We start from the raw sequence: 16748 nt of genomic DNA on the forward strand, positions 1-16748 counted from the left end.
GTAGCGAGAGAAACTGCCATTGAGAGAGAGGCAGCAGCACACCAAGCCTCTGTCTCAGTCTGAATTTAGCGCTAATTGGGATAATCACCAGGGTGGACGAGCCCTGGGTCACACTAGCCTGAGTGCAATCATGATCACCACGGCAACAGGACAAAGAAAGTTTGAGAGGGAGGTGGAGAGGCAGAAAGATGAGGCGAGAGAGGGAAAGCGGTTTGAGTTCAGTCAGCAATTGTATTGCTGTTTTTCGGGTTATCCTGTGTGGAGCAGCCTTGAAGCAGGTAATGGACCATAATGGGTCTGGAACTCAAACCCCTCAGTCTGCAACACCTTTTCCATGTCGTGACCTCAGGAAACAAGTCAGGTGTGGGGATTTGTTCCTGAGTGTGTGGCTGCAGAATTGTATTAGACACCTCCTCCTTGCAGTTATGTCCACTAACTCGTGTCTTGTCGGGTTTTCCTAGTCCACACTCCGCGCTGAATGACTGTATGATGCAGTAGGTAAGACTAGCTTGTTGTTGTTGTTGTTTAGGGATGTGTCGTCCGTGGAACTGCTGATGAACAACCACCAGGGCATCAAGGCAGAGATTGATGCCCGCAACGACAGCTTCACCACCTGCATTGAGCTGGGCAAAGCCCTGCTAGCACGGAAACACTACGCAGCAGAAGAGGTGGGGCTCGTGGAGGGAAGATGTTCTCCCATGGTTGTTTCTCTCTCTCTCCACTCCCCTCCCACTTTCTCTTTTTCTCCACCTCTCCGTCTCCGTCTCTCCATCTCTCTCTCCCTCTCTGTCTCTCTCCTTCTCCAACTCCATCTTTTTACCTTTCTGTCTCTGCATCTCTGTCAGTTTTCTCCCTAAAAGTGTTTTGGTTCCGGTTTCAGATCAAAGAGAAGTTGCTACAGCTGACGGATAAAAGGAAAGACATGATTGACAAGTGGGAGGACAGATGGGAGTGGCTTAGATTGGGTGAGTGGCCAATGTTTATAAATGGCTTATTATGTGTACCTGTTATGGAGATTCTGTGCCAGAGTTGGTGTACAATGTCGTTATGACCTTGTGTGTGTCTCTGCGTGTGTGTGTGCGTCTCCAGTTCTGGAGGTGCACCAGTTCTCGCGGGACGCGGGCGTGGCCGAGGCGTGGCTGCTGGGTCAGGAGCCCTACCTGTCCAGCAGGGAGATGGGCATGAACGTGGACGATGTGGAGAAGCTCATCAAGAGACACGAGGCCTTTGAGAAGTCTGCCGCCACCTGGGAGGAGCGCTTCTCCGCCCTGGAGCGACTGACCACGGTGAGGAGGAGGAAGAAGGAGGAAGGAGAGAACTTCTAGGTTTTAGGTTTACTAACTCGACCAGATGTTTGGGCTTGTCATGACGTTTACATAAGGAGAGTTCATAAAGTGTACTGGTGGATAATATAATATAAAACTGACCACTATCGCCTATGACATGGATATCAACTATTAAACATCAGAGTTGGCCACCTTATATGTGTGTGTTTGTACTCTCAGATGGAGCTACTGGAAGTAAGAAGAATGCAAGAGGAAGAAGAGAAGAAGAGGCAGCCCCCACCTGCAGAGGCCTCCGACGCAGCCTCGACACAGCAGAGGTCAGCTGTGTGTCTCTGTGTGTGTGTGTGTGTGTGTGTGTGTGTGCTCCAATAGAATGTGTTAGATCAGCACCATGTTGTACCCACAAAAGGACCGGGCCCTAGGCTGGGACTACCCACACGTTCACCAGGTTTAAACTCTTTACCACTATGCTGAAACCTGAAATATCTCATTCAAGATCCTTGTTTGTCTCCCCACTTTGCTGTTTGTTAAATTGAACACATCTGAGACACTAGATTGCAGTTGTCGGGACCTAATTGTTTTCCGTGTGTGTGTATGTTTTCCAGCAGGGAGGGCGAGCAGGTGTCTCAGAACGGGCTGCCATCTGACCAGGATTCCCCCCGGGTTAGTTACCGCTCCCCAGCCTATCAAAAGTACAGCAGCAGCTTTCAGAGCCGTCGACCCGGCGGCGAGAAGGCCGATCGAATCGAACCTTGACCCCCCCCCCTTCTTTTGACCATGACCCTTAACCTTTCCACAAACACATACAGGGCGAGGACTGATATTCCATGTCTACAGTCCCAACTCCCAACTGTTTTTAACGGTTGATCCAGTTACTATAGCCTACACACCAAACCCTTATTCATCCTATTTATCCGTATTGTATTCCTGTTACACCAAACACTGTAATACCATTATATTTCTTTTTTATATACATATATAATTATTTAATTATTAACGCAATGTGTTTTAAATGGAAATTAGCTTTGCTGATTGCAGTTGCTTTATAATAGTTCTTCTTATCCAGTTACAGTACTTGAGTTTCCTGTAAGTGTTGCTGTACTAAAAGTACAGTGGGTGTTTGCGAGTGACGGTGTATGAGGATAGGGTGTGTTTGTAGTCATGGTAACTTAACTCATTATGCTTCAGCACCTTCGTTTGGCCTACCTAGAACAGATGAGTTTGTGTTGACAGGGCCAACTGTTGAGGCTGGCATTCTGCTGGAACTAAGCAGGACATGGTTACTGGCTGCAGTCTGGATAGCTGCAGCCAGATACTGCACTGTTAGCTGGGTGGGTTAGATAGTTAAGTTAGCTTGTTAAGTTAGCTGAATAAGTTAGCTTTTTGAATTAGCTGATTCAAGTTAGCTAGTTCAGTGAGTCCAAACAGAACGGTAACGGTACAACGGTACAGTTGAATTCTATCACAATAATGCAGTTAGCAAGTTTAAAGACCAAAAAAGATTTCAGACTGTGTACTTTAAATTCCAGAATCTCTGCTTGGCATTGAGGTTAGGGATCACAGTTAGGTTAGCTAGAATATCACAATATTGTCTGAAAGTCATAAAAAAAGGGAACATTTCTTTACCTCATGATTGATAGTGTGTGAATGTGGAAATGAGTGAATGTTTTATCTAAAGAAACCATCAACCCTGGATCCCCTTACAAGACACACACATTATACACACACACAAACACACAAGACACACACACCTTATACACACACTCGCATATCATTCCCTTCTTTGCCTTCGAGTGCATCTTTATTTCTGTAAACCAGCGCTACTTCCAACACTGTCATCTTGTATCCCTCATTCTCCTTTTCCCTCTCTTTCCCCTCTCTCTCCTCCCCCTCTGTCCCTGTTTTTTCTCTGTTTTCACACCATCTTCCTCCCCCTCTCAGCTCGACACTCCTTTCATCCTCTCTCCTCCCCTGATGGTGTTTCTCCTTGTGTACGTTATCCTATACAAACTCACCATGTGGAACCTGAATAACTGACACCCCCAACACATCACCTTCACTGTTGCCTCCTCCAAAGCACCATTAAAGATCCGTCTCCAGATTCTCAACTGATCCCAATCTTTAAATGAATCACAGCCGATCGAATCAGACCGTCCTAATTTAAAGAGCGCGTAGATTATTATTTCAAAATCAGATTTAATAATGAAAATTATGTGATATGTAGACTAGAGATCTATACCCAGATGTCACTCCATTCCATCTCTCCTTCATTCCTCATACACACACCTATAACATAACGTACCGGTACCATTACACGAGTGTATGGTACGTTATCATTCCACAACTAGTGTATGATCATACCATTCCACTAGCAGGGGATGGGGATATGATGATGTCATCTCACTTCACCAACCACATCACTTTGTGTGAAGGGTTTTGGGTTGGCAAAGTACAGTTTGATAGAGTATGAGTGTGTGCTGTGTGCGTCTGTCAGTAATGGTGTCAAACGGATTCCTTTCGACCACAGAGTCACAGCTGTTTCACCTCCCTTCCTTAGAACTTCAGCAGCATTCTCCATGTCATCCATGTGTACCATTGTATTTTCATTTTCCCCCATGGATCTGTTGCATGTTAGCCAACCTTTCGACCATTCAAGCATCCCTTCCCCCACTAACACACATATCCCCCCAATAAAGCCCATGCCAGAATCAATCACTCCTCATGTATGTGCCAGTTGTGTTGTCCCTGTGTCGTCCACCCTAACCATCCTGGGGCTGTCCAGACGTCCTTTCTTGGTATTGTTATTGTTTTGCATGATGTCATCATTATCAGCATGTTCATATTTACCTTTCAGTCACCATTGTTTTCTTCTCCATACTGGGGTTAAATGTATCGATATTTTTAAACATACAGATTTTGAGTAGGGTGTGTTATGTTGTATACAACTCCAGTTTTATGCAACTGTAGTCATTTATGGATATAAATGTTTAAATGCTGATAGAAAGTCCAAAAAGTCCAAACCGCAATATAAATAGAATGGACTAATAACTTTCCTGTAATGGCAATTAAGATGGTACACTGAATCGAAAATTCACCTTCAGCATAAAGGTATTGAGTGATACTAGTTCCCAAGACACATTTCAAAACCGGAACTGGAAACAGTTCTGAGTGCCCAGGATTGTTCCAGCCTATGGCAGGATCTCATTTAAAGCATCCAGGATTGGTCCAGCACCTGGCAAGCACTCAGTAAAACCATCCACGATTGGTCCAACCTCGAAGAGCTCAGCGCTGGGTAATAAGTGACAGATTGGAGTGGGTGTGGTGTGAAAATATCTTTGAATAACCGGCCAATCGCATCCCCCCCCCCCCTCTCACTTAATAGAACTCAATATCAATAATGAATTCAAGCAATTTCTGGTTAATTGTTTGTGATTTTTGTTTTAAGCCTCCCTTCCCACTCGCTGGCATTCTGTTGGTTTTTTCCTGTTGACGTTGTTGTGTGGTGGAGATGTGCATGTCCTGACCTCTGACCTGTGCATGTGTTTGAGACGCTCTGTGTTCTCTTGTGTTCTGATCTCACGTCTCGCTCTAATCAGTACAGCACAATCACAGCTCAGCCGACGCCCTGTGTCTTCACAGCTGCAACTGTTAAACAGAAAACGATTTTAACACTTTGAGGCTGATGTAAGGGCATTGCTTAGAGTCGTACAGATTGATATTATTAGGGGTTCCTTTGGTATTTGGACCAATCATGTCAGGTTAGTGTGAGAAGTTTCTGGTTCAGTGCAGGCTTTATGACTATGTCTAGTCTGCATCCCCATGGAGATTCTGTAGGTATTTGAGGGAATGTTGAGTTATTGACAATTGAGAATGTTTCTACACAGCCTCTGTTCCTGCTCTGCATGCAGCCTCTCACCTCTGATTTCCTGCTTCTGTGTGTGTGTGTGAGTGAGAATAAGACACCTGTGTGCCTGTGCGAGGCTGTGCATGTTGTCCCCGGCCTCCTAGCATCCATTTAACTCGTGTCTCTCTGTCTCAGGATAACGGAGAAGGAAGTGACATAGTTAACGGCGTGGCAGAACCCAGTCCTGGGGGGTCTCCCAGCGCCAGCCGCAAGGGCAAGGCCAGTCAGGCTGCCACGCTGCCCGCCAAGACCCAGGATTCCATCCCCTCGCAGATGGAGGGCTTCCTCCACCGCAAACACGAGTGGGAGGGGCATAACAAGAAGGCCTCCAGCAGGTATGGACGTACACACAAATGTTAGATAAATGGACCCCGACTTTCTCTTGCTCTTTTGGTCTTGATATGGCTCACCCACTCCATCTTGTCTGCAGGTCCTGGCACAATGTGTACTGTGTGATCAACAGCCATGAGATGGGCTTCTACAAGGACAGCAGGAGTGCCAGTCAGGGCATCCCCTACCACAGCGAGGTGCCCATCAGCCTCAAAGACGCTGTGTGCGAGGTTGCCCTTGACTACAAGAAGAAGAAGCACGTGTTCAAGCTAAAGTGAGCCGTAGGGCCGGGGCGGGGAGGGGCGGAGTCAGGACATGGCTGCTTGTTTTCTGTTGGCTGCCTGTTACCTGGTCAATGTCAACTAAACACACTTTTCTCCCTCTGTTTACAGAGTTACCGATGGGAATGAGTATCTCTTCCAAGCCAAAGATGATGTAAGTGGCATGTAAAATGTAGGATGCGTAAAGTACATGTGTTGGTTTTTTGCTCTTCATTTTTCTGCAGTTTCACTGTACAGAGCGTGACGTGTGTGCGCTTTTCAGGAGGAGATGAACTTGTGGATCCAGGCCATCTCCACCGCCGTCTCCTCTGATAGGTCAGAGGTCACTCCAAGCAGCCATAGCACCCCCGCCGCAAGCCGCGCCCAGACCTTACCCGCCTCTGTTGCCATGGCAGCCGAGTCCAGCCCAGGCAAACGAGAGAAGGACAAGGAAAAACGCTTCAGCCTTTTTAGCAAAAAGAAGTAGACCGCCCCTCCCTCCCAATCCCAGCCTCCTCTCAGTGGGCGTGGGGTGAGGTGTTCTCCTGGAGGCTGATCTAGGGTCAGTTTGCTTTCTCCCCTGGGGATTTAGGTTAGGTTTAGGGGAAAGGCAAAGCTGGTCCTGGTTCAGTGCCTAAGGAGACACTTTCCCCAAATTCACCCCAATAACCTTTCTCCTCTTCCGCATAAAGTGAGACTCCAGCATGCAAGCTCAGAGCCAAAACTCTACACTCTGTGCCTATCGACCCTCCAGCCCGGCTCAGAGCTCCAATATTGTATGCCGTTTATTTTCCTATTTTGAAGATAAGGAACGGGGGGAAAAAAAAGAAAAATATACGAATGAAGGATATAAAAATGCAATGCTTTGGGCCGCTGCCAATGTCAACCATCCAGAAATCACGGGCTCGTAATAAGATACAGTATGAATTTCCCTAGCGCTGATTCTTTTTTTCTGACTCCTTTCTCTCATCTCTGCTATCATCTTTTAGCTTTTGTCGTTTGTTTCTTTCTGCCAGTTCTCTTTGTTTTTGTAACTGTATACGTAGTTTCTAGGGCCTGTCCTCAGTTTTGTGAGGCTGTCTTTGAGCGATGACTTGCATTCCTCAACGTGTGATAAACCAAGTCTGCGGTGCTTTTGAACTGTATAACTTGTGTATTATAACAAACTATTAAAAACCTGTGTTTAATTTCACTATTTACTAATAAGTCCTACAACCATTATAAGCTTCATTTCAATATAATTTCTTTCCTAAAACCTAATATGTACACTCAAAATTTGAATGAAGTCAGGTTCTGTACTTGGGCTCATGAAACTAAGACCAGTAAGAATGTTTGATATCATGAAGAACTTTAACACAAGTTTTATTTCTGTAATTTTCTCAAAACATTATTCTGTCCTTGGCTTTTAAATTTTGTTAATTCCCATGTATTTGAGTTGCATTGTGTAATGTGTGTTTAAGATTTATTTAGTACAAAGTATAAAGATTAGACGTACTATGAACACTTTAAGCATTGTTGTTAAGTGGACAAGTGGAATCTAAAGCATTTACTGGGAAAAGTAATGTTGCAGAAAAATGGTTGCTTGCTCGTTGGCTTCTGGCACTGGCGTTATTCTCTGTTTTGCTGTTTTGTTCTCCGGCTATTTGATAAATGAATAGTGTGCATTCCTTTGTCACTGTAACAATTGTAATGAAATATTTCTTCATATTGCACAATCAACAATGCCACGATGGGAGTGGGTGGGAAAGCTAGTTTGCCATAGTGGAGGGTGGGGTGGGGGGTGTAGGGTATGTAGTTAATATGGACCGACGTCACTTGATAGTTGGAACTGCACCTGTAGACTTTTACCCTCTCTGTTCAATATGTGCAAAAAGCCATTAAAATGCTTTTAAAATGACTTGCTGAATCGACTGTATGTAAAAGCTAGATCTTTAGTTCTAGATTTCCATGCTGAAATTCAATGTAATTCTATGCCAGTTCTCTTGCATATTCTCTCGTGTTTCGAACGAAGTACGGAGAGAGCGCTCGGAGAGAAACATTTTTGCGTTCTCATAACGTTCTATTTATCAAGATGGCAGTAACATGTGTATGCAATACGTTTTTATGTCACCGGGGGGCGCCAGAGTATCATGGTTTGTCGTCTTCTCATTCACCTGCTTATTATACTTTTTACAATGACATACAAATGAACGGGCAGAGACTTGTGTGCCTTTATAAGACTTGCGGTTCTTTTTCAGGATTGACTGAAGTTCAATACCAGAGGAACCTGCAGACACGCCAAGGTAAAGGCATAAATAGTGAAAGGTAAAGGCATAAATAATGATACATTCTCTGAATATGATGCACATGGGGTTGCAATAGTAAAGGTAGTGTAAGACCGATGAGAGCTCTGGATGGATGGTCTAATAACTATTGTCATAGATAACGTAAACACAGATCTGGAGCCTGGCTATTAAACTTGTGAGCTGTCAATGGACGTCATTGTATAGTGGACTCGTTGCATAAGATGAAGAAGATAAGTTAAATTTGGCAAACTGTAGACTACAAATAAACTAAAGATTACGTTTTTGCTTATCCGACTTCAGCACAAACTTGTAGGGGCCCTTAGAGCAGGGCCTTTAGAAAGCCATGGTACACTGCACAAGGTTTGCACATTATACTGCCCCGCGGCTTACAAGGACGCAGGCTATAACATGCTCTACTTGGCATGTAGCCTGTAAATATTCAAGTTTTGCATTCGATTATTTCTGGAAAGCCGGTTCATGAATACATCAATCAATGTTTAGATTGTACATTGAAAAATCATACTCAATTTGAATTACACCCACTTCTGAACTAACAAGTTCCCTACTATTTATCTAAATCTAATGCTGATCGTTAAACCCCAATTTTTCTACTTCAACCCACTCTTTCTAGTATTCAGCATCGTGGACAGCGCTGAATAGCCCAATGGTACATTAATGGACGTTAGTGTTCTACTTGAAAATAAATGACTTCAGTTTTAAGCTACACGAACAGCGTAATGATCACTAATGCCATAAAACATCAATGCCCATAAACCCTTGCAGCTGGCCGTTCAACGTCGGTGGGGGAGCAGGGGTGGCATTCTGTGCGTCGTGCATCATTATACCAGAGAGGAGGTATTCTGAAAAAAATATTACGCTGAAATACTTGCCCGGGAAAGTCTCCATTACGCTACTACATTAATATTTATACTCAATGAATAACACAGTGGCAGGACACGGCACAGCTTTTCAACGCCGTTTAGGACAGCGTGATAGGCTATCGAATGCCCTCAGCCCGCAGTGAAATGATGCCGTCGCTTACTGCCCAAAATCCGTACTTTCATCCGTCAGTCTGAGACGCGGGAGATGCTGTGGAGTCGCGCGGTGCTCTGGGACCGAATCTGGACGCCCGAAGATTGTTTTCCTCTCCACGGAAGTTAGCACAGAATTTGCATTTTTTGGGGTGTCTGCAAGCGAGTTTTTAGCTTCCGCGAAACAGATGTAGTTGTCAGGAGCACGGCTGGTTTCTGTTCAGAATGATTCGCCGTGAAAATCCTTTATTCATTACAGTTCTTCGACTCTCGGATTGAATTCAGATTTGTGAAAGGGATTCCATGCAGTTTGCATATTTCGGCCTATTTGCTACTTATTTATGGGATTTGTTATGTTTGGCTGTGTACTGTAGTTATTGTCTGGAAAACAGAGAAACTATGGCTGATGTTACGCTTGAGGATTAGTGAAAGGATTATATTTCAACAGCAGCCGAATCCTCAACCAGTTGTGTTCATTTGCTGTCTGTTTATTTGGCATGTTCCACTTTGTCTAATTTAAAAGTAACCTATTTTAAACGACATTACATGCAATATTGGAGTAATATACCTATAGAAGAGACATTCAGTTGTTTAATTCTGAAAACATACAGTGATCGGAAGGGTTCGATTCAATCATACTGTGTTTGAGTAGGCAGCAATTTAATCCAAGCAAAACAATTTAGCAAAATTATGAATCGGGCAAGAATCATATCGCTTCCGTATTGTTGTTTATTCAAAATGCGATGTGCACATGCTGTTGTAGAAAACTGAATTTTTAGATGTTGTCATAGATTTAGCTAATTATTTCACCAGTTTAGCTGTATTCTATTTGTGCAGTGCTCGTGAAACCCGCACACACTCATTCATGCGCTCTGCTGTTGCCCTGTAGTCTGATTCTGGGTGGAGTAATACTCCAAACAAGTTGTCTAATATCATGGCGGATCGGACTGCTCCTCGTTGCCAATTGAGATTAGAATGGATTTACGGGTACAGGGGACATCAATGCAGAAACAACCTGTATTATACGGCTGGCAAAGAAGTGGTGTACTTCGTGGCTGGAGTTGGCGTCGTGTACAACACCAGAGAGCACACGCAGAAGTTTTACTTGGGCCACAACGATGACATTATCAGGTAAGTGTCACCTTGGGGCACGGACGATGAGACTGTTGCTGTTGTAATTTTCCTTTCTCAAAAATCAAACCTTAAAGGTATTCGCACTTATAATGTAGGCTATAGGCTATACACAACGGTGACATTTAAATAATTCACGGAATATGATAGTGTTCTAAACACTTATGAGCTTTAAAACTAAAAGTTTAATCAGTCTGCAAGCTATTGGTATAACATGCTATGACATGGCATCAATGTCTGTCATTAACCCGTAATTTACATCAGATTCAAATGCAAATCTAAAATAGCCTAATCTCAGTTAGTCGTAGAAACTTCCCAGAGATTTGGCGCATTCTGTTGTTACTCTTCGCCCATTGTCTTATTTTTAACATTAACCAGATGACTTCTCTCTTAAATAAGTAGCCTTTCTATTAATAACATGCATTTTAATTTATATGGACTGATTCCAGATATCCAACATTAAGGATAGAAGGTGTGCTGGAGTGTGCCCCACTTTAGAGCTCATTTAGACCATTTTAATGTCCCAAGCAGGTCTTACAAAGCACCTATAACCCCGTATCGATGCATGCTGTCTACTAAATTCAGTATATTTTCTAAAGGATGGAGCTGTTTTAATGCCTCTCTCCTGGAGCATCATCGCTCCACCTCATTGCCATTTCAGCACCGCGGAGTTGGACAGCTCCTTGTCATGGCATTCAGCAGACATGCTAATTCTAAACCATGTGGGTGGCTCTTTGAAATCGTTTTTTTCCCTCATGAGCTCAAAAGTCCTTTTCCTGAGGGGTGCCTGGAAGAATAAACCCAGTAAAAAAGCAAACATTTATTTAACTCTGTATGGTGCAAACTGAATCTTGTAAAGTTTTGTAGATAAATGGTACACCTTGAGGTAAACGCATATTGAAATACCTTATACTGCGTTTCAGGCACAGTATAACAGACTGTAACACTAATCTTGGAAGTGCATTCTTGGGATAATTTAGTGCCAAAAATCAGCACGCACACACACAGTTTCAATTCAACTTTTTATTCCTCCTGATGATGGCCTGTGGTTTTGTGATTGCCACTGGCACAGAGGACTGCTTCTGAGTGCATCCTCTGTCTTGTTTTGGCTACAGTGTTTAGGGAAGCCCTGTGGTTTACTGACCAGTGTGGCTGCTTCGCCATGGCAAACCAAGCTGATGGCCATGGCAACAAGCCAAACGTAAACACACTAATGATAAGCTCTGGTCTATGTGCTATCCTCTGTGATGCCAGGGGGGAATTAGTGTCAAGCCAAGACTACCCACAATCAACCACCCTCAGATGATGAACAACTGTGCCTTGGCCTTGGCTCAGCAGGCTAACACAGTCTCTTTATGTGTGGGAAGCCTGAGTTTGAGTTTATGAAAGGAGGTTAGAGAAGTTTGTGGTGTAACAGAGAAGGTGTGATGATCCAACTCTCCTCACAAATGACCTTTCCTGAGATACCAAACAGCTAATGCTTTAGCTCACCTTGCTCACACGGTCATGTGCCACAGATGAGACCTGCGTTGGATGCTAGTTGCCTAGTTACATCGTCCATTTACACACTATTGTTAGGGAAGCCAGTGTGTGAGCAATCCCAATCCATTACCATCTAGTTGAAAGGTTTGTATATATATAATAATAATAATAACGCTCTGTGGCTGTCTGTGGCTGTCCTACAGTCATTCCTCCTGATTTCACCATGCTCTCCCTTTCAGGGAGAAGCTCTGTAATGCAGCAGTCAGAGTGATAAACTGAGGACGGTGAGATGTCTGGGCTGAAGATGGCCTTTTTAGCCAGGCACCATGCTGGGGAGCCATTATGAAACGTAGTTATGCCTAACAGTAGTCTGTGCTAGCAGGCTTTGTGTCTTGTCTCCTTCAGTTAGGTGTGTGTGTGTGTGTTTACAACCACCTGGTGCCTAAATGAGTGTGTCTGCGTCTTCACAGTGTGTGTGTGAAGGAAGGAGAAAGAGAGAAGGCTTGTGTGCAAGCATGCTGATGAGTGTTATTGCCAGAGCAGGGGGATCCTTATAGGAATACCAATGATACCGTCAGTCTACCGCACAATTCGGGATCACTCACATGCATGTACACACACACACACACACACGCAATCACAGCCCTATAAGGTGATTTCCAATTTCCTATGTTATCTCAATGTAATGATTTCCCCATGTATGGGGGTCTGTTGTCTGTCAGTGCTGTCTCCTCTAATTGAAGTCGAGCTTGAGTCTGCACAGCCCCCCCCCCCCCTTCTTCCCCCAGTGATTGGTTGTGCAGTCTCCAGTCTGCCCTGTCAATTTATGCCCGAGAGACTCCAGTCATCTCCGCCAGAGGGTTTGGAATTACTGAGACATTGACAGCCCGGACTGTGACTTTCTGTCGCGACTGAGCAAACACAAGCTGGTTGAGCTGTAATTTATTCTTCAGTGTTTTACTTTTGACTCCTGGCTCTGGCTGGCCCGGTCCCTGGCCCGGTTTGTGCCTGCTGGGCCGTTCTTCTTCTCCTGTTCTGGTTCCGCTCTCCATCCTCCCTCTGCTGACCCACTTGCTGTCAGCACAGCAGGGCAGAACCCGACCCGGCTAGATACAGATATATCTGTCAATGCCAGACAACCAGCTAGCCAGGCAGGAACAACCAGGTCAGAACCAAACTGTTGTACAGGTGTGGCAGTCAAACTGAGATTCACGCGTCACTTTCGCTATCTTTATCGCCTCTCTCTCTCTCTCTCTCTCTCTCTCTCTCTCTCTCTCTCTCTCTCTCTCTCTCTCTCTCTCTCTCTCTCGCTCTCGCTCTCGCTCTCGCTCTCTCGCTGTCTCTCTCTCTCTCTCTCTAGCTCTCTAGCTCTCTAGCTCTGTCTCTCTCGCTCTGTCTCTCTCTCTGTCTCTCTCTCTCTCTGACTCACTCTATCTCATTCTCAGTGTCTCCCTCTCATTATTCCATCTATCATTTTTTGTCACACACTTGATAGCACTCTGTCAGCCTGGTAGTCTTAAACTCAGTCTCCAAATATGACCACTCGCTAACCAGCTCCACAGATCTCACAACTGAATATAGGCCAACAGCCAGACACAGTCAGACCTCCTGCTCACATCTGCCCCGGAGCTCTAGATGCTACTGTCTCCTATCCTATTCTTGACCTTTGCATACATTAAAATAGCCAGACTGACTCTTATATATATGTTTTGTCGAAAGGGAGACAGTATGAAGTCCCAACGTGTGTGTGTGTGTGGGGGGGGGGGGTAGAGACTCAGTGTGGTTTTCGTTAATCAGTGCTAATGACAGGATCACAGGCTGATGTGCCACTGCTCCCATGATACACCATTAGCACCAGGCTGGAGTCTAAGCTCCTCACACGTCCGACCACTTCTGAGGAGACTGTGACCTTTACGCCGGCTCCTCTGCCTTCGACAGGCACAGAGAGCCCTGTCGGAGCGGGCTGCATGAGCAAATGAACCGGAATCAGCAGATACTCTTCTGATATGCTTCCCCCCCCCCTCCCCTCCCAAGTAAAATAAAAAAGGTGGTCTTTATTATAGGTATGAATGTTTTTTGTTTTGTTTGTTTGTTTGTGTGCATGCCTCGTGTGTATGCGCTTGTATTTTGAAGACACACTGTCCCATTCCAGACATGTGCACCCATATCAATATATACTAGTCAATATTAGCACCTTCCCCACTCATATCAATTGAGCAGTCTAAATCTTTTTCTAATTTGTGTGTGCGTGTGCAAGAGAGACTGACAGTAAGACAGCAGTTTGATTTTAATGTTGGTTCCTAACCTTGGATAGGCTAGGCTAGCAGGACAGTTTGAGGCTACAGTATGTTGTCATTTTTCTAACTACATTGCTAAGTCCCTAGCAATATCGCTTGTAGCCAGAATGCTAAGTTCTGTCTGGGCTAGGCCAGTAGCAATACTAAAGGCTATGGCCTGAGGTGGAGGTCTTGTGTAGTTCAGCTCTCTCTCATTAAGAGAACAGGCTATGCACAGCTGATGAAGTAGAAGTTTATGTGGTCTTTGGAGATGTTAGACTGCCCAATGTGTACATGCTTGACAGAGGAAGCAGTTAAGAGCTGTTCCAAGCTCTAGGGTGTTAAGGAAACGGAACTTCAGAATTTCTGTATCAGTCTGAAACATGATCATTCCACAGACTCCTAGAAAAGGCCTTAGACAGTCCTTCATTTGTTGTCCCTAATTAAATTGATGGAATTTCATGAGTTTAGTAAGATCGGTCAGAAATCATACAGTATGCTAGTATTGTCTGCATTTTATTCAGACGTGAATTACATTTTTATTATTTTAAAAACGGACCATGCTTTACCTTAAAATAACTAACAAATGACTATCGTGTAAATGTGCTAGCTCTCGAAACATCATAAGGAAGCTGTGATAATCCTGCAGGATGCATACTGTATGATGCATAATCCCATAGTTCAATGTATCTCCTGTGCATGAACCCCTCATTGGCATGGTGCGGTTCATTAAGATGATGACTAGGACATGAGCTCTTAGTGTCCCACTGTTGCTTTGCCCTTGAGCAATGATTGTTCCCACCTCCTGCTGCTACACACGTGTGCACACGAACACACACACACGCTCACACGTTTCTGTCACACCCACACACACTTGCAAACTGTACACACCAGCTTCCGCAGGCTAACCAGCCTTATAGAAGGTGTGAAGACATTTATGAGGAGCTGGTTTAAACCTGGTTTGAACATGAGGTATTTCTTCACAGATAATGACATAATGCCTCAATTTTCGTGTTCTTATTTAGATGAATGTTTTCTGTGAGCGCCTGTAAAGATGAGTGATGCTTCATTTTGCTTTCACCCTGTCTGATGTGACAGGATAATAATCTGTCTGTAATTACAGAACTCCAAACGGCATTCAGTAAGATGGCTGGCTGACTGACTTTTGTTCTATTATTCATTGAAGACATTTCACTTTTACTGTTCAGAGGAATTGGGCTCATTACAGATTCATTGACACTATTACATTTCTTGGGATCTTTAGTATTTTCTTCCGTAGAAGTGCATCACAGTAGCATTGTATTCCAGTATCATAATATGAAAACAACTCACCTGTGTTGTGGTTTGTAAAGTATAATCTTAGAGGCTTTCAGAGCAGAATTATCTCTGTATTTTTTGTCTAGTGATTCTCATAAGCCTGAAGGCAAACAACTCCAGGTGGGGCGGAGAGATAGAACTACAGAATCAACCGAGACCAAAAATAAACAAAGCCACCATTCAATTCATCCAGCATCTTTATTTCCCTCCATCCTGCCTTCCTTCCTTCCTCCCTTCCTTCCTACCTTCCCCCTTTTCTTTCTGCCCTCCAACCCTGTTGAATCATTTATGAATTAGGTTATAGCTGCTTCTCACTGAGAAAACATTCTCTCTATCCCCCCCCCCCCTCTCTCTCTCTCTCTCTCTCTCTCTCTCTCTCTCTCGGTGGAGTCCCTGTCTGCTATTTTTAGTTGCAGCATGTGCTGGTTCTGGTACCTGGGCTCCCTGGAATAGACGATGAGTGGAAGGGGGGAGAGGTGGAAGGGAGGAGAGGTGGAAGGAAGGAGAGGTTGAGAGGTGGATGACACTGCTGTTATCTTTTTATTGTAGCAGATGTCGGTTTGTCCTGAGAACACAGTGATGGCCGGGGTCATAGCGACGAGTGACGGAGTGAGGACGGATGGAGGGAGGCAGGGATGCGAAGAGAGGGATGTCGCAGGGATTATCGTAGGAGCATAATACGAGGTGGTCTGAGTCAGACGAGTTTAAAGTCAAATGTAAGAGCTGGTGTGTGTGACCAGTTTGACCTCTGATGTATTTCTGCTGATTTTGATATTAGATGCTTGTTCTGGGAGAGATAGGGTTAGAGGGCTACAGAGTCATACAGCATATGTGTCAGTGGTGGGAACTAGACACAGTCTCTTTTTACAGCCTCAGTGAGTGACAGGTACATAGGGGATTGTCTGATCTTGAATTCCTTTCTGAGGACTAGAGGAGTCCTCTGTCTTCACGACCAGGCAAAGCCTTTCTATCTCAATCTCAACGAAGTGCAGATTTGAAAAAACAAACGGCGGCGTCTGTGAATTAACCAAATCCATCATATCCTTTTTTACAGCCCCAGTGAGTGATATGACCAGTGCAGTAATGGATTGGCCTCATTTACGCTCTATACATCACACACCCCCGGGCTGGGTGGTTAGACGTGATGGAAAATATCCTTTTAGTGGAGGAGAAGGAAGGGCTCTGAAGAGATGTGTCTGTGCTTGTACAGAGGGAATAAATATGCAGTATTTTCACTCTTGAGATGCCTTTCAGGGCTCCTAGTGCCCTTTACATATGGGAATGTAATGTAATTTGGATTTTGTAATCCAACCATACTGCATTTAACATATTCAACACCTACTGGATCTCACATGCTGGTGCCCTCTATATATGGGAATATGATGACATTTGAATTTCATAATCTCATCATGCTACATCTCACATAATCTACAACTACTAGTTTGC

The 16748-nt window shown here is 44.4% G+C and overlaps 2 protein-coding genes across 10 annotated transcripts in view; both read left to right on the forward strand.

The window, feature by feature from the left end:
• The window catches only part of LOC146268529 (spectrin beta chain, non-erythrocytic 1), a 63496-nt gene extending 55819 nt beyond the window's left edge, over window positions 1–7677 (forward strand). For 3 of the 6 annotated variants that reach the window (XM_084708847.1, XM_084708848.1, XM_084708844.1), the window contains 9 exons: window positions 530–668; window positions 881–965; window positions 1090–1286; window positions 1506–1603; window positions 1892–1949; window positions 5326–5525; window positions 5621–5794; window positions 5913–5955; window positions 6064–7677. In XM_084708847.1, the coding sequence (XP_084564973.1) occupies window positions 530–668; window positions 881–965; window positions 1090–1286; window positions 1506–1603; window positions 1892–1949; window positions 5326–5525; window positions 5621–5794; window positions 5913–5955; window positions 6064–6267 (1198 nt within the window). In that variant the 3' untranslated portion in view covers window positions 6268–7677. Of the gene's footprint in view, window positions 1–529; window positions 669–880; window positions 966–1089; window positions 1287–1505; window positions 1604–1891; window positions 1950–3227; window positions 3999–5325; window positions 5526–5620; window positions 5795–5912; window positions 5956–6063 lie in introns of those variants that run through there. The other 3 variants (XM_084708846.1, XM_084708849.1, XM_084708850.1) reach the window with 3 other exon arrangements.
• Window positions 7678–9862: 2185 nt separating this feature from the next.
• LOC146268530 (echinoderm microtubule-associated protein-like 6) overlaps window positions 9863–16748 on the forward strand; it is a 41649-nt gene continuing 34763 nt past the window's right edge. For all 4 annotated transcript variants that reach the window (XM_084666952.1, XM_084666951.1, XM_084666950.1 and 1 more), the window contains exon 1: window positions 9863–10227. In XM_084666952.1, coding sequence (XP_084523078.1) covers window positions 10031–10227 — 197 coding nt within the window. In that variant the 5' untranslated portion in view covers window positions 9863–10030. The remainder of the gene's footprint in view (window positions 10228–16748) is intronic.

The sequence above is a fragment of the Hypomesus nipponensis genome, chromosome 11, assembly GCF_054491055.1.
Source record: "Hypomesus nipponensis isolate SF chromosome 11, ASM5449105v1, whole genome shotgun sequence".
NCBI lineage: Eukaryota > Metazoa > Chordata > Actinopteri > Osmeriformes > Osmeridae > Hypomesus > Hypomesus nipponensis.